The sequence below is a fragment of the Pectinophora gossypiella genome, chromosome 3 (assembly GCF_024362695.1).
Source record: "Pectinophora gossypiella chromosome 3, ilPecGoss1.1, whole genome shotgun sequence".
Taxonomy (NCBI): Eukaryota; Metazoa; Arthropoda; class Insecta; order Lepidoptera; family Gelechiidae; genus Pectinophora; species Pectinophora gossypiella.
This window is the reverse complement of record NC_065406.1, coordinates 14,525,877-14,547,189: the sequence shown is the minus strand read 5'-3', so window position 1 is coordinate 14,547,189 and position 21,313 is coordinate 14,525,877. Positions and strand designations below refer to the sequence as shown.

The following is a 21,313-nucleotide window of genomic DNA, read 5'->3' as shown; positions in this document are numbered from 1 at the left end:
TAAAGGTTCTACCTCACCGGGTAACATTTATAATCCGATTATAATTGTGACGTTATAATTGGCTTGATTGACTTGACAGTTTTCGGATAAGTATTTAAAAAAATACTAAAATATTTTATTTTCTCGAAAAAGCATTATACATATAAAATAGAAAACAAATATTTTTCTTCATTAATTTCTGTTAGTATATTAAGTGGGTAGTTATAAGTTATTAGAATAAGATGCTGGTGGACTGCGTTTCCCCCGGCCTGGCAGTCGAATACAGCTTTTAAACGCGTATGGCTGTTTTCTTTGTTTCCTCATCGGCTCCCTCCCCTCGCGGTCCTAACAGTGGCGACAAGCGCAAATAAACATTAATTTCGCGTGCAAAGATGGCCAGTGTCGATTGGTGCGTTTGCAACGTTCAATCACGAACAGCAGGAGTGGTCTATATATAAGGATAGATTAGAACAATGGTTCTTAGCGAATGACCTTGGGGAGGTCGAGGACAAAGCCGGTACCAAACGTCGTGCTATTTTGCTAAGTAGTTTAGCGGAATCTACTTATAGTTTAGTGCTAGATTTACCATTAACAGTTATAGCAATTTCAAATTTCGCGCGACAACGGTTGGTCACGTGACATTTTACCCAGGGACGTCACACATCAATAAGCAAACGAAGAATGAACCTTTACTCTGAAATTAGTAGACAGATAGTTTGATAAACATAAGACTTATACATAAAACACTGAAACATTCCAATAAGCCCTTCAGCTTCAAGACTCGAGCCTCAAGAGCTATTGACCCTAAACTTTACATTGTAACATTATCGGCAATCGACACCCGATAGCACTCCTCTCACTAATCTAGATCAATCTAGGACAATCTAGGCTCTAGTGGCGCACAAGTGCAATACATGACCAACGCAACTGTGGCGACCAGAAACAAAAGTGGCATCGGATGAAATATCCAAAAATAACAAAGAACTAAAAGAATGTGAAAAAAGTGTTGAGGGATTTCACCTGTGATAAGGATAAGAGAAAGATAAATGTGAAATATGTGACGGAGTGTTGAAGAAAATGTGAAAGTAATTGATAAAGCCTAACATTTTCGTTTTGCGTGGAACGATAAAAAAAAGTGTTAATTAGTAGTGAAAAATGTGAAAATATTTTTTTTTTCGGCAGCCATTTATGCCGGAAAGGAAGGAAGTTTAACAAGACCGAATAACCTGCTTACGAGACTGATTATACCTATTCAAAATTTTGCAATCATTTCCGTGAAAAGTAAAGGAGCGTTAGACTGTTTGGCACTCGATTTCTAAACTTTAATTTCAATGAGTAAACCAACTATTTAAAAATCGTCATCTTCAAAATTGTACCTACCTACGTCAAGAGTTTTATGCAAAGAACTTCGCAATTTGCATCCAAAATGAAGACATCCCATCTATTCCCGCTGAACGTCGTGCGAGTACTTCAAATGGTCGGCATACAGACCTTCGTCAGTATCTAATTGGTTAATTTATCACCGCATTCTAGACTAAATAGAACAGGAAAAATTCAGAGCAAATTAATAAGACTTACCTACGTTAGTTCCATTTTATGTCGCTCAGTAATCACTAATCATCGTATTTCCGAATTCCGATTACAAACGAATAATTTGAATTCAGAACATGTTTTGTTTGATTCCCATGTGAAAAACGTATATAATTCTGGATTCAAATTCCGCTACATGATAGGTAAATCTAATATGGACATTGGTATTTCTGGAATTCAGATTCTTGACTTTCAGTAAGTGTTATCTGATGATCCTACATTAAATATATACCTACTATTATTGTTTTTTAAGTGTCGTATCTACGCCTACGCTGTCTGTCTGATCTGTAAAGGACTATATTTTTAGAACAATAGGTAGCAAGTTGAAATTGAAAGATTGTGTTATTTGTCCTAGATAGCGGAGGAGTTCCGCGACATGCCGGCGAGCTTCGGGCCCGACCTGCCAATGGACGGGCTCCGCGGGTTCCTAGTGGCAGGCCAGCCGCAAGATGGGTGTGCGCCCCTGGTCAAGCCGCCTACGACTGAGAACTTCACTGGCAAATGGATAGTACTCGTCGCCAGGTTAGCAGCATTTTTATCTCTATTATTTGTGTGATTCTCAGAATTGACTTTGGTAAAACATTAAGTGCGGTGTTTTCTTTACTTATGATAAGAAATGCAGTATAAAAATATATCACTGATTATTCACATGCTGTAGGTACGGTCACGAGCATTAATATGTATACACTTTGGTACCATGGCACATTAACTTTTTGATAAATTGAACTGTAAGTTTTACTAAATGTCAAATATGTTAGTGCGACAGAGTCCTAAAGTGGGTGCATTATATTGCTCATGACTGTACATACGAAATAATGTGAACATAGAAAAGTATCATAATATACTGTCTTCATTTCTTCTAACTGGCATCTTAATTTGCTATGGCCGAGATTTCCCATTGTTATGGGGTTTGATTTTAAACGGAAATTGGGTCTTATGTCGTTAAATGTACCAACAGAAAATTATTACTATCTTTATATATCTAACATTTTTTATTTATTTCAATTTAATATTAGATTGCTTACTTTAAAAACAATAAACTTAAATACTATTTCCAGTCTGGATATCCAGGTAAGCTAGATAAGTTTGCACCTTTGAACTCAAATATTTCAGTAGTTTGAGGGTTTGACTTGAGCTGTTCTACCAAAGCGGGACGGTTGAATCTTATTTCATTGAAATGGTCAAATTTTAATGACTTCAGTTTATGTATGACCTTGTTTCTATAACTTATTGATATGTCTGAGTCCTGCAGGATGTTCGAAAGGGCCTTCATGTCATCCGGTAATGTCGTATTTTGCTCTTCATACTCTATTGCTAGATTTTGGTTGTGCGCTGGAGGTTGATGATCACTATGTCTTTGTTTCAACTTTTTTGGACATATATGAATGTCGAAAATAGGCTCTTTAAGTAGCTGTTCGCCGTCTTCACCGAATATTATCTTTTTATTCGCTGTACAATGACATTCTTCTTCGTAATGTTCCTGTTTGAGGTTATGTTTACGGCTAGAACTTGCACCACCATCCAAGTTCAACAAATGCCCGTATTTTGTTTCTATCCTGTTCAATACACTTTTACACTGTTTATAAACCGTCCTCAGCTCTTCTAGATCCGATTCACTTATTATTGTATCTTTTTCATCACTATTTACTTCAATTCCTTTTTGAATAGTTTTAGCCTTCTTTGCAGATTTCTTTGCCTTTTTCTCAGTTTTTAGGGCATCTTCTTCGGTAGAACTATGCATTGCATCTTTGTGATCGTTTATTGGCAGCTCGCGAATATGGTTTTTGACGATAATATATTTTGTGGCCTCCAAACGCGAACTTTTCATAGTGGACACTTCCAGGGGCGTTTCGTTGTCGTCCTGAATGACCATATCTGCTGTTTTGAAGATATTATCTTCAATTATTTAGTTTCTTTATATATTTATTGACTATTTATCGCTTATTAAATTAAATAAACCAAAAATAATAAAAATCAACCACGCGCTCCGCTGCGCACTTCGCATCGGAATGACATTGACAGTTGTAGTGTTGTATTCCTGTAGTATTTATATGATATCGATAAGATTGCGATAAAACATAAGATATACGTTTGTTTGTTGTTTTTTATTTCGTAAGAGTTTCAAACATATTTGAACTATTTAATTTGTTTTTCTCTAAAATCTAAATATAAATCGTCTGAAAATCTTGCATATTTCGTATATTCCAAGAAAACGCTAAATTCTCTTTCATATCTTTAGAAAAGTAATAACATTAGTAATATGTATATTTTTACATAATTGTTTTCTGCGTATAGTTTTTTGTATATGATTTAAGAATCCTAACTTTACCTACCTACTTGCTATTTTTTTTAATTCGGTACGAAAATATCGCGCTGATCGATAACATTGTCCATTGAACATTCGCAACACTAAACTTGCCTTACCGATGACGTCACATGGAGTGCGTTCAGAAACTGTTTTTACTTTTTTTATAAGCAACGCTCGGGATGGTCTTGTATTCATCCTAAAATGCTTTATCTATTTTTTCAGATATAACTGCAGTTTTGAAGTGAAAGTGCGCAATGCCCAGGCAGCGGGATATGATTGCGCCATTGTACGTAATGTCAACTCCAGTGACCTAGGTAAGTAAACACAACAACATTACTGTTATACAAACTTTAAAACTTTGTTACTATGCAAGTTTGTGTATTTGTCTACGTGAGCTGTGTACAGACCGCCCCTCAATATCTATCAACCGGAGGGGGTATGTAGTGCATAACTAGATTACATTTTATCTACACTATAAAAATAAATATGCTACTCATTATATTAATCTATATGACGCTATTAGTTATTTAAAAGAGTATTCCACAATTAATATCCGTTTTTACAATACGCGGTAGGGATCCGATTTGGGGGGGATCAAAATAAAATCAACCAAGACTGGTCCAATATATTTTTTCCTCTCAGACGACGACGCCCTGAGCCGAGGTTGGCGCCCAACTGGGCACCCTCAGGCCTGTTGTCTTAAACGTTGTACCGGGTAAGAGCCTTCAGCGCTTCCTATTTGTCCGGCCAAGTAGTTAATGCCATCTGCGGCAAATGTACAATAAGTCACGTCAAAAAAAAAAGAGTTGATGAGGTTAGTAATCCACCTCACAACCCACACGATAGAAGATCCCCTTAGTAGTCGGAACGGTATCACTAACACCCTGTATGTTAATCCCAGACTCTTGTACAGTCATGAGCAATATAATGTACCCACTTTAGGACTCTGTCGAACTAACATATTTGACATTTAGTGAGACTTACAGTGCAATTAGTCAAAAAAGTTAATGTGACATGGTACCAAAGTGTATACATATTAATGCTCGTGACCGTACACTCGAATACAGTAGTCGATTCCGTCTCGGCTTGTATAAAAACGACAAACGGCAAGTAGACATCGAGACAGTAATAAATTTCATCGGATACATCCCAGTACGTTAGCACTAGTTGATAACTTTGTTTGTGACAATCAACTAGTTATACTCAGTCCAAATGAGACATACTTTATCGTGTTTCTACGGAAATTTGAAGAAATAATACTTCTTTTTACTCAAGGACAGTATATTTTGTTGATAAGGTTTCTGTTGAAATGTTACTAACGTGAAGTGAAAATGTGCCTTCAGGAGTTTGTTATAATCATGGTTTTAAATGGCAGTGTTCTTGTAAGTCGCATATTATAATAATAAAATAAATAAATAATAAAAAAGTTTATTCAGGTAAAATCTACGACACACATATACATTTAAAACATGAAAATATACACACATTACATTAATATTTAGTAATATTATCGCCTTATACTGAATTCCTACCTCGTAACCGCCTTATTATTATTATTATTTATTTATTAATGGATCACTTACAGCTATGCACATTATAACATTTAGTTAGGACACAATTAAACAAAGTAAAACAGTACTTATGTGTAAGCCAATTACAAGTGAACACAACATTCATTATAAAAAGAAAACAACATCTAGTCTGTTGAGGCTAACTTCTCAGCAGCTAAAATCTCACTATTAATAACATCAATTATATCATATTATTGCACTAGTTGGTACAAAAAACAAATAAACTATACTAATTTAACTAAAAAAAGAACCCTCAGGCCTGTTGTCTTAAACGTTGTACCGGGTGAGAGCCTTCAGCGCTCCCCATTTGTCCGGCCAAGTAGTTAATGCCATCTGCGGCAAATCTACAATAAGTCACGTCAACAAAAAAAAAACTAAAAAAAGAAAAAAAAAGCTAGTTAGCTAGCTAGTTTGAAGAATAGAATATAAATTGTTATTATAAAAGGACGCCACACACAAAATAATAATATCACATGAAAAATTGACTAAACAATTACAAAAAGCATAGAGAATGTTCATTAGAATGATCAGAAGGTGGTGGTGGACGTCACGTTATCGATTCAAACGATATAATTATGTCGTTTTGTCGTTTGGTGCTAATATGTGAACACAAATAAGTCATGTCGTTCTGTCAAAATATGAACAAAATCACGTGGCACGCATGTCAGGGAAAAAGACAAATTTATCGATTTCGACAAAATTTATTGAATCGATCGATATACAAACGACCTCATTTTACACGGACACCACACATTGACGTTATCGTACACGCGTATCTGTGTGTGACGTCTGACGTCATACGATTGAAGACTAAACTATGTGGGGGGGGGGGGGGTGAGGTAATGGTCAGCCGCTGGTGGGGAGCGGAGAGTTGCCTCTACGTAGCCTTAATGTTAGCCTTCTCTACGTAGTATTATTCCTTTTACCTATCATTCATCATCATCAGCCCATTAACGTCCCCACTGCTGGGGCATGGGCCTTCCCTATGGATGGATAGGAAGATCGGGCCTTAAACCATCACGCGGGCCCAGTGCGGATTGATGGTTATCAACGACTGCTAATGCAGCCGGGACCAACGGCTTAACGTGCCTTCCGAAGCACGGAGGAGCTCGAGATGAAAACTTTTTTTTTGTGGTCACCTATCCTATGACCGGCCTTTGCGAAAGTTGCTTTACTTCAACAATCGCAGACCGAGCGCGTTAACCGCTGCGCCACCGAGCTCCTCAACCTTTTACCTATAAGCAATGTTTAATAATAATATGAAAAAGGATATGTGAAGTTATATATATATCGATTCAGTAGTAAAACTGTAGGTGCGTTATCACAGTAACCCTGAATGAGTTATCGGACATTATTTTTTATACCAACCTGTTTCTGCTTTTATTGCAAACACGACTGATGATCTCTCGATAGTGCATTTTTATACACATTTGCGGGCATTATTTGTTAAAAAACTTAAAAAAAGTTTCAATATCGAATCAAATTCTTTTAAGTAGATAACATATTTCTTATTAAATATATTTGTTATAATTATTATGAACGTTATTTACTTATTAAATAATGCTATTTAAAAGAATTTGATTTCATCTTTTCCTCAGCAATTCCAAGACCTAACATTTCAAGGAATAAAATTTTATCCCGGTTAGGACTGAAAAAATACTGGGGGTTTAAAAAGGCCACATCAAAGAAACTCAATGCAATCTAAAAAACCATATTTCAATTTGAAATTCACACAAATGTCAAATAGCAATATTGCTTTTTTAGATGAATTGCTTTGGCCTTTTTACCCCCCAATCTTCCTCTGTTCCCCTGGTCTCACTGATGTACTTTGTCGTTGTTTTCAGAGACGATGTCCGCCAAAGACCCGGACGGCATAGACATCCCGTCGGTGTTTGTTAGCGAATTTACGGGGATCGTGCTCGCCGAACACTACAACTACACTAGCGGGTAACTTGTTAGCTTGTTTTTTTTTTAACTCGGACGTGACTTGAATTCGCAGCTCTTGTCAAGCCGGAACGAGCGTGTTAACCATTACACCAGATCCTCCTCCTGGCCATGCGAAATCCTTTCCATCTGACGCTGGCGCCATCTATCGAGAATATTTAGTACTAATATTAGACTGATAAGTGTACAGTGATATGTAGATTTCAGCTCATCGGTTAGCTCTTTATCCTCAAAAGCTCGTAATGATGGACTTTCGAGGCTACGTTCCCCAAAAAAATAAAGGGTGTTAGTGACACCGCAACGAATACTGAGGGGGATGATTCAGACCATGATTCTGACTTAATATCAAGTGGAATTTTTCGTCGCAAAATTCATGATTTTTTTTTAGATTTTTAAAATTATTTTCAATTCCATACTTGATATCAACTCAGAATCATGGCCTCAATCACCCCTCAAAGTTTTCGTTACGATGTCACTAACACCCTGTATAGATGGCGCTGTACAGAGTTGCCTTAGTTTAACTTTCAAATTTCATGGACAGACACATGCATCTTTTATCTTTGTTTTTAGGTAGATAACCTTCGTTCTTATAATATTAGTGTGAATTACTTATCCAATGGAATAGCAGTCTAACACTCGCTACCGTTCAGAATCAGAATCATTTATGACCATCACCGTGATATGATAACATAACTATATCCCAATGGGCAGTCAGAGGTATATCTATCGCAAGTTCAATTAAGCACCCGCACCTCAGCGAGCTTTCTGTTAGACCAACGTGATAGGTGGTGAGCCGTATTGCGATGTCGAGCCAGCTGTGTTAGTGTAAACTGCACTTAAGAAATTAATAACTCATTGGTTTAGGTTGAAAGTGTTAGTCAGAAATCAAACTAATACGATTTTAGCATCACTGTTTACTTTCAAGAGGTTTTAAATTAGATTTGATGGACACAAACACAGACTAGTAACAGAAAAGAAATATGGCGACACCGGAAAAGGTAGTAAGTAGTGCCAACCAAACAAACATTTAATCAAGTAGGCGGGCAGGCGCGCTGATTAGTCTGCTGCGTGTTCGTAGATGTGCTTTATTTAAAGGTACAGGTGCCACATTGGTGCAAATCCGGTGCCTGGTTTCGAAGCAAGCCGATGTACCACAGGAGCACAGTGACTTCATGATATGATTAATGTGTTTTTTGATTTTGGAATTCGTGGGCCGTTTTCCGCAACTCGACGTCAGAGTGCATTTTGCGAGATGACTGAAACGGCTGGAGTAAACAGTGTATGTATTGCGCAGGTTCTATATAATGGTGAACGGCGACCTCCCGTTCAACATCAACACTCACCTACTGCTACCATTCGCCATAGTCGTGGTGCTCTGTCTGCTCGTCATACTCATCTTTATGGTAAGTCGCCATCCTCGCCGCCAAAGACATTAAGGAATGTTTAAAAGTCTATCAAGATTATCTTTGTGTGACTTGTCATAGCGCCTACTTTCTAAACGTATACGACGAAATTACCTTTCAGACTACATAATATATTGAATCTTCTTTTAAAACCTACATCACTAAAGTTCTAGATACGTTACGAAACACCTGACTACGAATATTCAAAAATGGAAATGTCATTAATCTTTCAAAATCGTTCTCCAACAGATAGTAAAGTGCATAAAGGACCGTCGGCGTGCGCGGCGGCACCGCTTACCGAACAGATGTCTCAAGAAGATTCCAACGTGCAAGTTTAGCAAAGGAGACCCGTACGACACGTGCGCTATATGTCTCGACGACTACCAGGAGGGCGAGCGGCTGAGAGTGCTGCCTTGTGCTCATGGTACGTACACACACAGACAAACAAATCAAATCAAATACTCTATTTGTGAAAACAGGTATACAAAAGGATGTTACATGAAGTTATTACAATCTCTGTATTCAACCTGTTAGTAGGCATACAAATAGTGGCTTGTTATTTAACTACTTAATCACATCATCAGCCCATTAACGTCCCCACTGCTGGGGCACGGGCCTTCCCTATGGATGGGTAAGGAGATCGGGCCTTAAACCACCACGCGGGCCCAGTGCGGATTGATGGTTATTAACGACTGCTAATGCAGCCGGGACCGACGGCTTAACATGCCTTCCGAAGCACGGAGGAAGAAGTACTTAATATTAAATTCAAAATTTTATATAATAGGATTAATAAGCAGAGATGTCAATTTAAAGGTAAAGATACATGTATATTATATAAGATTATTATCCGTTATGGTGGCTATACACCATCCTTCCTATCGTCCAATCGGCATGACACGATCGATTGGATCAAATCGAATTAACCGTATGTGGGCGTGGATTGTGCCGTCAAATAGATTGGACACGCCAATCCACGCCCACATACGGTCAATTCGATTTGATCCAATCGATCGCGTCATGCCGATTGGACGATAGGAAGGATGGTGTATGGCCACCATTAGGTATTCATGGATAAATAGATAGTCATATTCCCCCAGACGAAGAATTAAAGAATAATACTACGTATAGAACTACGTATAGAAGAGTGTCCGCACTCTTCGCCCCGCAACAATTCGTATCAGTGCCGAGTTAGATGTACTTACCTCATCTAGACGTTAAAGAGTCAGGGAGCGCGCGCGGACTATCTGTCTCACTCGCACTTACCGGCATACAGTAAAAACGAGATTTTTGTACAGTGTCTGGGCTATGTGCGTTTGTGCGTATAGAAAATTCCTACTTACAGTTGTCGTCTTTGACAAGGTTCTGTGGAGTGACGGGAAATAAGAGCAACTGTACAAATCAGGGGGGTTAAAATGGCCACATCGAAGCACTTCATCTAAGAAAACAATATTGCAATTTGACATTTGCGTATAGAAAAGGAAGTGCGCAATGCAAACAAATGTCAAATAGCAATATTGCTTTCTTAAATGAATTGCTTCGATGTGGCCATTTTAACCCCCAGTTTACGTTAATTGAATAATTAATTTTATATTTCAATCAATCCATAATACTTTATTGCACAACGACATGTACAAAGGACACATTTGAATAAGAAACTTCCATATTTAGATGTAAGCTAGACATATCTTTATTTAATAGGTAACTAGTAGGTAATGACAAATTTCATTACATTAACTAAACACGAAATTACATAAATAATTAACAAAAATAATGCTATTTACTACACTCGTCAAAAAGCCCGCCCCTGAGTAATCCGGGCGCGAAGGTGCCCATTACACTAGCCGCATTTCCTCGCTGTACAGCAATGGACAACCTTCGCGCCAAGAACGATCCGGCACGGGGGTCATCTCTACTCGTAAACGACGTCCGATTTTATATTTTATGTTGAATGTTTTTATTTGTGTAATGTATCTTATTTTTTTTAAGCTCATGTGAAGCTTACTTTATGTAAAAAAGCTTATTATAAGATTAATGACTACCTAAATGATAAAAATGTCCGGTATTGAATGTGTTCCTTTAGTTATTAATTAACTTGTATATTCTCATTGGTTTTTAAAAGATGTGTTGCTATTGCAGTTTCTTGTCATTTCTTCTCCTCAGCCATAACACCTTACGAAATGACGTAAATTCAAAAATGTTACATTGACCTTCAAAAAGTTTATCCATGATAATTACGTTGAATAAATGATTCTGATTTCTGATTTTATTTCCATGTAATTTGCAATTATTTATTTAATAATGCATTTTTATACAATCACCGTTACCGCACATTCGGCCTCCTTTTCAAAAAAAGAAATCGAGTAAAATTGTAAATCATATGTTGAAACGAATGTTTGTATTGCAGCGTACCACGCGAAGTGCATCGACCCGTGGCTGACGCAGAACCGGCGCGTGTGTCCGGTGTGCAAGCGCAAGGTGTTCGCGGCCGGCGAGCGGCGGCGGCACGACGACTCCGACTCGGACGACACCGAGCCGCTGGTCAGCGAGCCGCCCACCACGCAGGTATGCAGCGAAACTCAAACCATACAATAACGAATCAATACTACGTATATTTTTACCCCGTAAACCCCCCCACCCCCAATAATAATAATAATGTTTATTGAATAACTATACATACATACATAACACATATATACACACACACACACACACATACATTACAGAAGGAAAAATTGAAGGGAAGAGAGGAAGGGGTAGACCTAGGATAACATTTATGAAACAAATAAAAGAGAAGGTGCAGGTCGTGTCGTATCGGGAGGTGAAGGTTTTGGCGGGAAGAAGAGAGGAATGGCGGTTACTCCACCGACAAGAGCGCAGCTCTTAAATAGAGAGAGAGAGATTGAATAACTCAATTACAGTTCTCGTTGAAACCCTGTCTCCCAAACTAGGCGAACCTGTATTTTGGAAGACAGTCCAAACATAGTTTAGTTTTCAATCGTATGGCGTCAGACGTCACGCAACGTAAAGAAGTTAAGCAACTTTCGCAAAGTCCGGTCATAGGATGGGTGACCACAAAAAAAAAAAAAAAAAGTTTTAATCTCGAGCTCCTCCGTGCTTCGGAAGGCGCGTTAAGCCGTTGGTCCCGGCTGCATTAGCAGTCGTTAATAACCATCAATCCGCACTGGGCCCGCGTAATGGTTTGAGGCCCGATCTACCTATCCATCCAGTGCCCCAGCAGTGGGGACGTTAATGGGCTGATGATGATGATGGCGTCACACGTCACACACATAGGCGAGTGTACGATAGCGTCAATGTGTAGTGTCTGTGTAAAACGATGTGTTTTGTATGAAGTGTCCGGTGTGTGTTCAAACTCAAAAATATCTTTATTCATTAGGTAACATACTTACACTTTGAATCTCGATCTCTTTCAGTCACTGTTGCAGCTACTTTCCGTCGGCTATACAGGTTGAGAAGCTCTGACAATGACCAGGGGGGTTAAAATGGCCACATCGAAGCAATTCATCTAAGAAAGCAATATTGCTATTTGACATTTGTTTGCATTGCGCACTTACTTTTATATGCGCAAATGTCAATTTGCAATATTGCTTTCTTAGATGAATTGCTTCGATGTGGCCATTTTAACCCCCCAGGTCTGGGCATCGTAGGTTAGGATGGGCAGAATACACATAATTAAAACACATAATAACTGGTTCTTACCGCGTTTAAAGCTGGGATATGAGACTCAAACGCGGTAAGTACCCGTTATTATGTGTTTTAATTATGATAATAACCGCGTAAACTTAAAACACAGAATACACATGTCGATGAGCTTTCGCTTTAATGAAATGGGAAGATACCGTTTCAGCAGTAGCTCTTCCGCGCATTTTCGATACGGCGATCATTCTATTTCTCTTTTGTTTTGTATTTTGTTTTTCCTGTGTGCAAGAAAGTATTTGTTATGTTAATGTGATAATGTTTGTTAAAGGGAGGCACGTTCGAGGAGCAGTCTGAGAACCCGTTCCGTCGCGCGGAGCGACTCGTGGCGCGGATGAGGCAGGCGCGGTTGCTGAGGCGACAACCGCCACCCAGTGAGGTACAGGATTTTTGCCACTCTGCCCTCGCGGCTCGGCCACCGCGCCGCACGAAACATATCGAAGGCTTTAACCAGTACGACGTCTCATCTTAACCCGATTTTTCACAGCGTCCGCTTCCCTAACCTGAAGATTTGACAGGACCGGTTTTTTACAGAAGCGACTGCCTGTCTCACCTTCCAACCCGCGAAGGGAAAACCAGCCCAATACAGGTTAGGTAACATACCTCCGAAAATGCATTTCTCGGAAATGGGGGTTTCCTCGCGATGTTTTCCTTCACCGCTGAGCACGTGATAAACATTTATGATCCAAACAGTTATGAATTCGAAAACAAATTCGACAATCATTGGTTTAGGCCTGAGCTGGATTCGAACCTGCGACTTCAAAGTGAGAGGCAAGCGTTCTACCAACTGGGCTAGCCGTACGGAGTACGTCTATCTACGTAAATAGCATTCGCTGCGTCTATTGGTCGAAGCCCTCGATATATATCGCGCAGCGCGCGACGCGGTTGTCGCGCAGAGCCTGCTGTACATCATAAAGTGGTATTCGCCACATCACATAACATAAACAGCCTATACACGTCCCACTGCTGGGCACAGGCCTCCCCTCAATCAACCGGAGGGGGTATGGAGCATACTCCACCACGCTGTTCTACTGCGGTTTGGTGGAGGTGTATGAACTAGTAGCCCGGGACCAACGGCTTAGCGTGCCTTCCGAAGCACGGAAAACACCGATGTGGTGTGTTGCATTCGCCATATCAGTCAACAATGTTATTTTAAGCCAAAGAAAATTGGTGCCATAATTTTTTCTTAGTTTTTCTTTAATGTTTTTCCAGGAGGCACCCGCAGAGGATAATGACCAGATGAATAGTGAAAATAACGAAGATAAGTAAGTACCTATAGTAGGAATGCAATCATTTCATAGACTTCGTAGTTTCACTCTAAAATAATCTCAATACAGAAAAAGACTTATCTCACGACATGACGTCATTAATAAATATGATTATGGCCCACATGGTTCATGGCTACGTTCACACGGCATTATATTTCCCCTATAATGCCGTGTGAACGTAGCCATGAACCATGTGGGCCATAATCATATTTATTAATGACGTCATATCGTTTTGACATTTTGCAAACAGAATCTCATTTGTCTGAATAGTTATCTAACCTTGGCTTAAAGGTCTGGTAACCGGGCCAGAAAGTTGTAATAAAAAAGTGTCCCGTCCCCGCAGCCAGTCGTCCCGCGACACGCAGCCGCTGCTGAGCGCGCAGTCGGAGCGGCCGCGCCGCGCGCGCCGCACGCGCTCCCAGCCGCGGGCCACGCCCCCGCCGCCGCCGCCCCCGCCCCCGCTGCTGCACTCCGCCGACCACTCCATCAATAACGAGACCGAGCCTTTTATTGGTAAGTTTTGAACCCACTAACATCCTATAAACAAATAAACTCACGTTCGATAAGGAGCTTTTCTAAAAAATGCATCAAAACCGTGTTTTAAATACGCATACATTACGATATATAGAAAACGTGAGTTCGTTCCCTAAAATGAAGATGTTATTGCTGTTCAAATAAAGTGCAATCTCGGTTGTACCGTGTCGTTTCAAGCCATTGTGACAATATACGCCGCGATCACTTTTAAAAAAAATGGTTATCTAGTTGTTATAATAGATCTATGCAGTCAACCGATAGATGACATGATTATGAATGAATATGTAAGAGGATGTCTGAAAGTAGGGTCGGTAAGTAAGAAATTGAAGAGCAACAGGTTAGCATGGTATGTACATGTTATGAAGAGGGATGAAAGGCATATAACGAGGAAGGTAATGAGTATGAATGTGGATAGATATAAGGGTAGAAGACGACCTAAGAAAGTGTGAATGAATTGTGTAAAGGATATGTGAGTGAAAGGTATGAGTACGAAATGAATGGAAGAGGAATACATGTTGTGCCGACCCCACCGAGAGTGGGATAAGGGCAGGAAGAAGATGATGATAAGGACATGAAAATGATGATGATAAGGAGAGGAAAATGATGATGATAAGGACAGGAAGATGATGATGATAAGGACAGGAAAATGATGATGATAAGGACTGGAAGATGATTATTATAAGGACAGGAAGATGATGATAAGGACAGGAAGATTCTGATGTAAACTCCATCGTTGCAGGGGTGGCAGCGCTGCCGGCGGCGCCGCAAGCGAGCTCGACGCCGCACCACATCGACTTATGAACGAGCTCGCATGTATCAATATAATACACACTATTACATATTCTCATGGCAAGGTTTGATGTTGTTTATAATGAAAGAAAACTGGTAACTTTTTTATGGAATAGCGAAGTTATGAGATGACGTCATAATGTGTTTCATCGTCGGCGTCATGTGGATTCTATTCCGCATTCAACATTTATTTGATTAACGTAGCATGATTACTGACACAAGGCGATGAACTATACCTCTGTACTACTTTCATGCTACGTTCAATAGCCTCGAACTTTCCACAAATTATGATTGACAATTATACTCCGTCAAAGAATACGTGGTCAATGAGGGACTTTTTATAGATGGCGCTGTTCAGATTTAACGTGATAATTACCTATTTTTTCATTGCTCGGTTACATAATTATTCAAAAATATTATGTAATGGCACAGGCATATACAGAGTGTATGTGACATCGTAACGATAACTTTGAGGGATGATTCAGACCATGATCCTGAGTTGATATCAAGTGAAATTTTCCGTCGCAAAAGTATGAAACAGAAAATAATTTAAAAAAACACAATCCGACAGGAAATTCCACTTGATATCAACTCAGAATCATGGTCTGAACCATCCCGCTCAGTATTCGTTACGGTGTCACTAACAGTATGGGGTGTAAGTGACATCGTAACGAATACTGAGAGGGATGGTTCAGCTTTTTATTCTGAGTTAATATCAAGTGGAATTTTCCATCGCAAAAGTATAGAATTGAAAATAATTTTAAAAAAAATGACCGAATGAATTTGAAAAAAATGAATTTTGCGACGGAAAATCCACTTGATATTAACTCAGAATCATGGTCAGAATCATCCCCCTCAGTATTCGTTACGATGTCACTAACACCCTGTATATAAATAATTGTTGCTTGATATTTGGATCAGATTTGTAAATAATTATATTGCTACCTATATTGCTTCTCTTTATTTTGATCAGAATAATAATGGGTGGAAGATATCTATTTATTTTTGGAGAACATCATCTCCCTAACATTATCCCGTTTTTCACAGGGTCCTAACCTAACCTGAAGATTTGTCAGGTCCGGTTTTTTACAGAAGCGACTGCCTGTCTGACCTTCCAACTCGAAGGGAAAACCTCCAACGGAAGGGTTAGGTCACATACCTCCGAAAATGCATTTGTCGGGAATGTGGGTTACCTCACGATGTTTTCCTTCATATTTTTGGAGTACATCGCCTGGAAAGTCCCTCATCGAACGGATCTCGGAACAATAGTTTCCTGATAAACGCCTTTAGCACCTAGGCTGTATACTGTCTCCGCGATAGCGCTGTTTTAGAAAGCGTGACTTACATCAAAGTTTCACGGGTTCCAATCCGGCCCGAACTCTAAACCACTAAATTGGCCTTAATGAGTTTGAATTCATGTGTAAAGATAAAGTTGTAATACGCTTTAGGTATTAAAGTTCTTAGTATTTTGGTTCACTGAAGGTGTCGTATGTTAGAATGTGAAATTGTAATTAATTCGTTAACATGCCAAGGAATTGGGTAGTTTCCCAGTTGAAAGGTTTATTATGAAATTCTGATTACTAAATAAAGACAGAATTAAAGGTGACAAAATACGTATTCCTTTTTCTATTCAACCTATTTATAAATTTGAATAAAGAAGAATGTTTTCACGTTTTTCTATTACGTCACAAGTTACTTTTTCATACAAATTCCATTGTAATTTCGTGTCTTGACGTTTAGTAAAAAGTAACTGATTTGACTAGTTGGAAACTACCCTATTGTGGTAACTGAAATGACATGACTAAAGTTGAAAAGTTATTTTAAAAACAGTAAAAGTAACTATAAACTAATCTCAACTTCGAGACTGCCCTCAAGATCATGTCAATGTGACAGTTCTCATATAAAAACAGAGACTTGAGCATGATCTTGAGGGCAGTCTCATCTGAGATTAGTTTATTAATACCACCCTCTGTAAGCTTAGCAAAAGAAATGTAATGTGTTATTTACTTAAATTAAAATAATATTCGCACGAAGGCACGGTGAGGCGTGGGTACACAGTTCATCGTGCGATGGATGTACCTCCGACAACCCCAATTGGGATATAGTTGGGTTTATTTTATATTTTTTATCATCTTTAATGGTTCTGTACAAGTATTAAACAGTTGTAAATCAACTTGAGAATCGTGGTTCCAACTAACTTTGATACTTTTATGATAATGACGCAAAAATATAACGAATTAAAGTTTACTAACAAAAATAATGTTTATTGGAACTATAATATCAAGTTTTACTAAAAAATATTTTGTTTTAAACCCACCTCGGGCGCAGGTATGCCAGAATTTATCATAAGCTAAGTTCTAAACTTGAAAATAATAGAAAAATATTAAAAAAAGTGTTTGTATTGAGAGAACAAAATGTTGCAGCTATGTAAAAAGCGAGAGATTCAGTAAATTGGTTTCGATTTAAAATGTACTACATTTTTAAGGCGTTGGGTAACTTGAAAAATATTAAATTACAATGGGCGTGATTTTGTATACTTAAATATAATTTAGAAATGTTTAACACATTTTTACCTTCATAATTCGGTCTCATTTTAACATCACATATATTATTAAAGTTAACTGTTGGAGGCGATGATCGCTCCGGTAAATAAAACCTCTTCGATATGTTAAGTGGAGTGTATTGTAATAAAAAACTAGGAAATATTTACATAAGTAGCGAGATACAAGAAAATGTGCCTCGTCGGCAAAGTCCGTGGCGTAAAGTCCTTTAACATTGCCATAGGAAAAAATATTACAGTAAAATTTATAATATAGACTTTGATGTTGCCAACAAAAACTATAATGAGGTGACATCTGGCGGACATAATTTGATTTTAATTTGTCTGCTCTAAAAATGTCGCCGTCCTTTACTTTCGATGAGGGCAAGAAAGAGATAACACTGTTTATCTTTTAGGTAAAGCTGGTTTTAAAACAACATAACATAAACATCCTGTAAGTATACGTCCCACTGCTGGGCACAAACCTCACCTCATTCAACCTCCACTGCGGGTTGGTGGAGGTGTTTACGGCTAGTAACCGCGACCAATGCTTCCGAAGCAGTTTCACAACTGTCAAACTAAGATAAAACTCAAACGTGCAATTACAACAAAATCGCGCCCATTTGTTAAAAATAATGTTATATGTATCGTCTCGAAATTGTAAATATTACAACTTGTTTGATAAAATTGATAAGCCTACATCATAAAACTGATGCCTACTTACTATGTATGATATCTGGACTGTTAAAAAGTAGCTTTCTGAATTTGGTAGCTGGGTGTAGTCAAAGTCCGACTAATGCAATATTAAAACAATCTTAATTCTCATTCTCTACAGACTAATCGCAAAAATATACACCTTAGCAAAAACACAGACATGTTTTAGACTTTCCTATGCTTCTATCCTTTTCTGTCACACAGAACCGTCATTTGCTATAGCGAGATGAAGAGTGGGAATGCGACTCCGACTGTCTAGTTGATTACGCCGCGTGCGGTCGCATTATCTCTCTAGTAATTGACAGTGTTGTGTGATAGAAAAGGATAGATGTATATAAAAATGCAACCATGGGCGAACTAAATCAACCCTTACAGTCCTACTATATATATACAAGTGTAACCCACTTGTGTAAAAGTCTATGAAACAGGCAGTGGTTGAGTTTTTTCGTGAGTTTATTCGGTTTTTACCCAAGAACCGGGTTAAAACCCGGATGGTTTGTCACTCTGTAGTTTGAATACAATTTTGAAGTAAATTCCACAATGTTGGTCGGGCAGATACATATTTTATAATTCCTTATTTATCGGGTTGTGAGACCGCAAATCAAAGTATAACACTGGAATTGACAGTGGATATGTATAATAATAAATAATATGATAAATCCTAGACGTATTATAGAAATTGATAATGTGTATAAGAATGGCTTAGGTTAAATTATAGTGATACAGTGGTACTGTTTCCAATGCACACCATAAAATTTTGTCATTTTCTTATCCGCCGAAAAGGAAAGGGACGGGTAATCGACAGACATAAAATTTATAAAACACACGTCAATTTTTATGCATTAGACCAAATTAAGTTGACAACACACGTCAAATGGGTTGCATACTAGGGAGATGACTATGTGATTCGCCCGGGTTATTCATTTAAAATTAACAGTTGTCAATCATCAGTCTCTTTCCTTTTCGGCGGGTAAGAAAATGACAGGTATAACTTAATAAGGTGTCTGCAGGAATCAGGGCCAGTGGGGAGATTGTAATTACTTTTTTTGAAAACCGCTAAGACTCTAATTTGAACGTTATGTACACGAAGGCACGAACACTGTGTAAACGGAACATTTTGACTGAAAATATTATTTTTATAGTTTATTTAATGATAAACACATGGGCGGATCCTGCGGGGGGCTAGGGATTGACGGCAGGTTGGGTGGCCACTGCAAATTTTGTCTAATTCTCTATGGAGATAGGTTGTTTGCAACCTGGGGCCTGTTTAATGAAATTACAACGACAATTTGATGTTCATTACGTAGCTAATATGAAACTGCAAAATGATCGTGATCACAGACTCCGCAATGTACATCAAATTGTCATTGTAATTTACAATTGTAAATTTCATTAAACAGGCCCCTGGTGGACACCCCCTCCCCCCCCCCCCGGCATAAAAGAGCTGGAACCGCTCACCTTGGATAAACGTCCACCATAAAACAAATACTATTTCAGAGTACCTAGCTATAGCTTGCTTTAATCCCACAGCTCGGAGGCCTTATGCGTACACTAATCTCAATAAGTTCCCAAGGTGTTTGTGTCTTGGCAAATAACTGAGTTTATATAAAAAACTAATTAATAATTCATCCATGTAAATAATATTAGTTTTAGAAGCCGTGCTTTTTGTTATTCTAGTGTCATAAATATCTTATGCCATATTGTTCTGATACTTATCTTTTCTTTTAATCTGAATCTGAATCTGAATCAATATTTTAACTGTTTCTTTTATTTTTGTCACGAAATTATTTTCTGCTCTGAATCTGTATATTCGCAAAGAAACCAAGGAACAATTGAAACGAACGAGTAAAACGGTTTCTGTAGCTAACCGCTGTTATCGCGGGCACAAAAGCCTGCAATTGTTTCTAGGAATCCTAAGTTCTAAGGTTCATTCCAGCTACCCAAAAACCTGGTAATAGAAGTCGGAAAGCTGAAGGTTGGGATAGACCCGGACGGATATGACAGCTAAACTGACTCACTCGTGCCTCGTGAGGGCGGTCTCTAACCAAACCGGTGAAAATAGGATACGGAATCGACCAATCACAGCGTGCACACGCAGTGGTTGGGTTTTTTCGGTTTTTACCCAAGAACCGGGTTAAAACTCGGATGGTTTGTCAATCTGCAGTTTTGAAGTAAATTCCACAATGTTGGTCGGGCAGATACATATTATTTAATAATTCCTTATTTATCGGGTTGTGAGACCGCAAATCAAAGTATAACACTGGAATTAATTATTACTACTGGAATTTATTATTAGAGAATATACTCTGTCACTCTCCCTCGCGGTAACTGGTTGGTTTCTTGACATCTCATCTTTAGTTGTACCATCGGGATTGGGCTATCGGGAGAAAAAATCCCTACTTATGTAGACACCCACTTTACTATTTGATGCGGGATAGACGAGGCCATCGGATTGCGCTCTCACACACTCTTTATCTCACTCAAGCAAATGACGGTTCTGTGTGACAGAAAAGGATAGAAGCATAGAAAAGTTCAATGCAGTGTGGCCAGCGGGCTTAACACCGCAAGCGCGCGACTCTTTCTCGCCTCGACATACGTCACCCGTCACTCTCTCACAGTACTGCACAGAAAGAGACAGACGATCTCTGTCGCGGCGAGAGAGTCGCGTGCCTACGGTGCTAGGCCGCTGATGTAGTTCAACCCTTACTCGTTCGTTTCGATTGTAAATGCAGATAAATTGACGTTATCGAATTATAAAAAATAAGTCTTATTTTCTTGTACCTATTGTGATATATAAATATAACTTTTTAAAATCCTGAGTCAAAAATGTGCGTGGTAAAGCAGACCTAGTGTTTAAAGTAATAAAGTTGGATTTGCACAATTTTGGCCCGGGATACCGAAGTTGCTTCGGTCACAATCTTAGGATAAAACCAAAGAAATAAAAATCGTTTGACACGGAA

At 38.7% G+C, this 21,313-nt stretch overlaps 2 protein-coding genes across 5 annotated transcripts in view; one reads left to right on the top strand and one right to left on the bottom strand.

Annotated features, from left to right (window-relative positions):
- The window catches only part of LOC126382120 (E3 ubiquitin-protein ligase RNF13), a 36,938-nt gene extending 15,625 nt beyond the window's left edge, over positions 1-21,313 (top strand). For 2 of the 4 annotated variants that reach the window (XM_050031868.1, XM_050031869.1), the window contains exons 2-12: positions 858-1,474; positions 1,925-2,091; positions 4,100-4,191; positions 7,293-7,395; positions 8,687-8,795; positions 9,045-9,219; positions 11,200-11,357; positions 12,781-12,888; positions 13,722-13,774; positions 14,121-14,290; positions 15,051-21,313. In XM_050031868.1, the coding sequence (XP_049887825.1) occupies positions 1,376-1,474; positions 1,925-2,091; positions 4,100-4,191; positions 7,293-7,395; positions 8,687-8,795; positions 9,045-9,219; positions 11,200-11,357; positions 12,781-12,888; positions 13,722-13,774; positions 14,121-14,290; positions 15,051-15,112 (1,296 nt within the window). In that variant the 5' untranslated portion in view covers positions 858-1,375 and the 3' untranslated portion in view covers positions 15,113-21,313. The remainder of the gene's footprint in view (positions 1-857; positions 1,475-1,924; positions 2,092-4,099; positions 4,192-7,292; positions 7,396-8,686; positions 8,796-9,044; positions 9,220-11,199; positions 11,358-12,780; positions 12,889-13,721; positions 13,775-14,120; positions 14,291-15,050) is intronic. The other 2 variants (XM_050031870.1, XM_050031871.1) reach the window with 1 other exon arrangement.
- Positions 2,543-3,577, bottom strand: LOC126382138 (uncharacterized). The gene has a single exon (XM_050031906.1). The coding sequence runs from the start codon at positions 3,440-3,442 to the stop codon at positions 2,618-2,620; it is 825 nt and encodes a 274-aa protein (XP_049887863.1). The 5' UTR covers positions 3,443-3,577; the 3' UTR covers positions 2,543-2,617.

Bases quoted from the DNA above. Each gene is read 5' to 3' on its own strand.
- LOC126382138 (XM_050031906.1), bottom strand. From the start codon at position 3,442: ATGGTCATTCAGGACGACAACGAAACGCCCCTGGAAGTGTCCACTATG.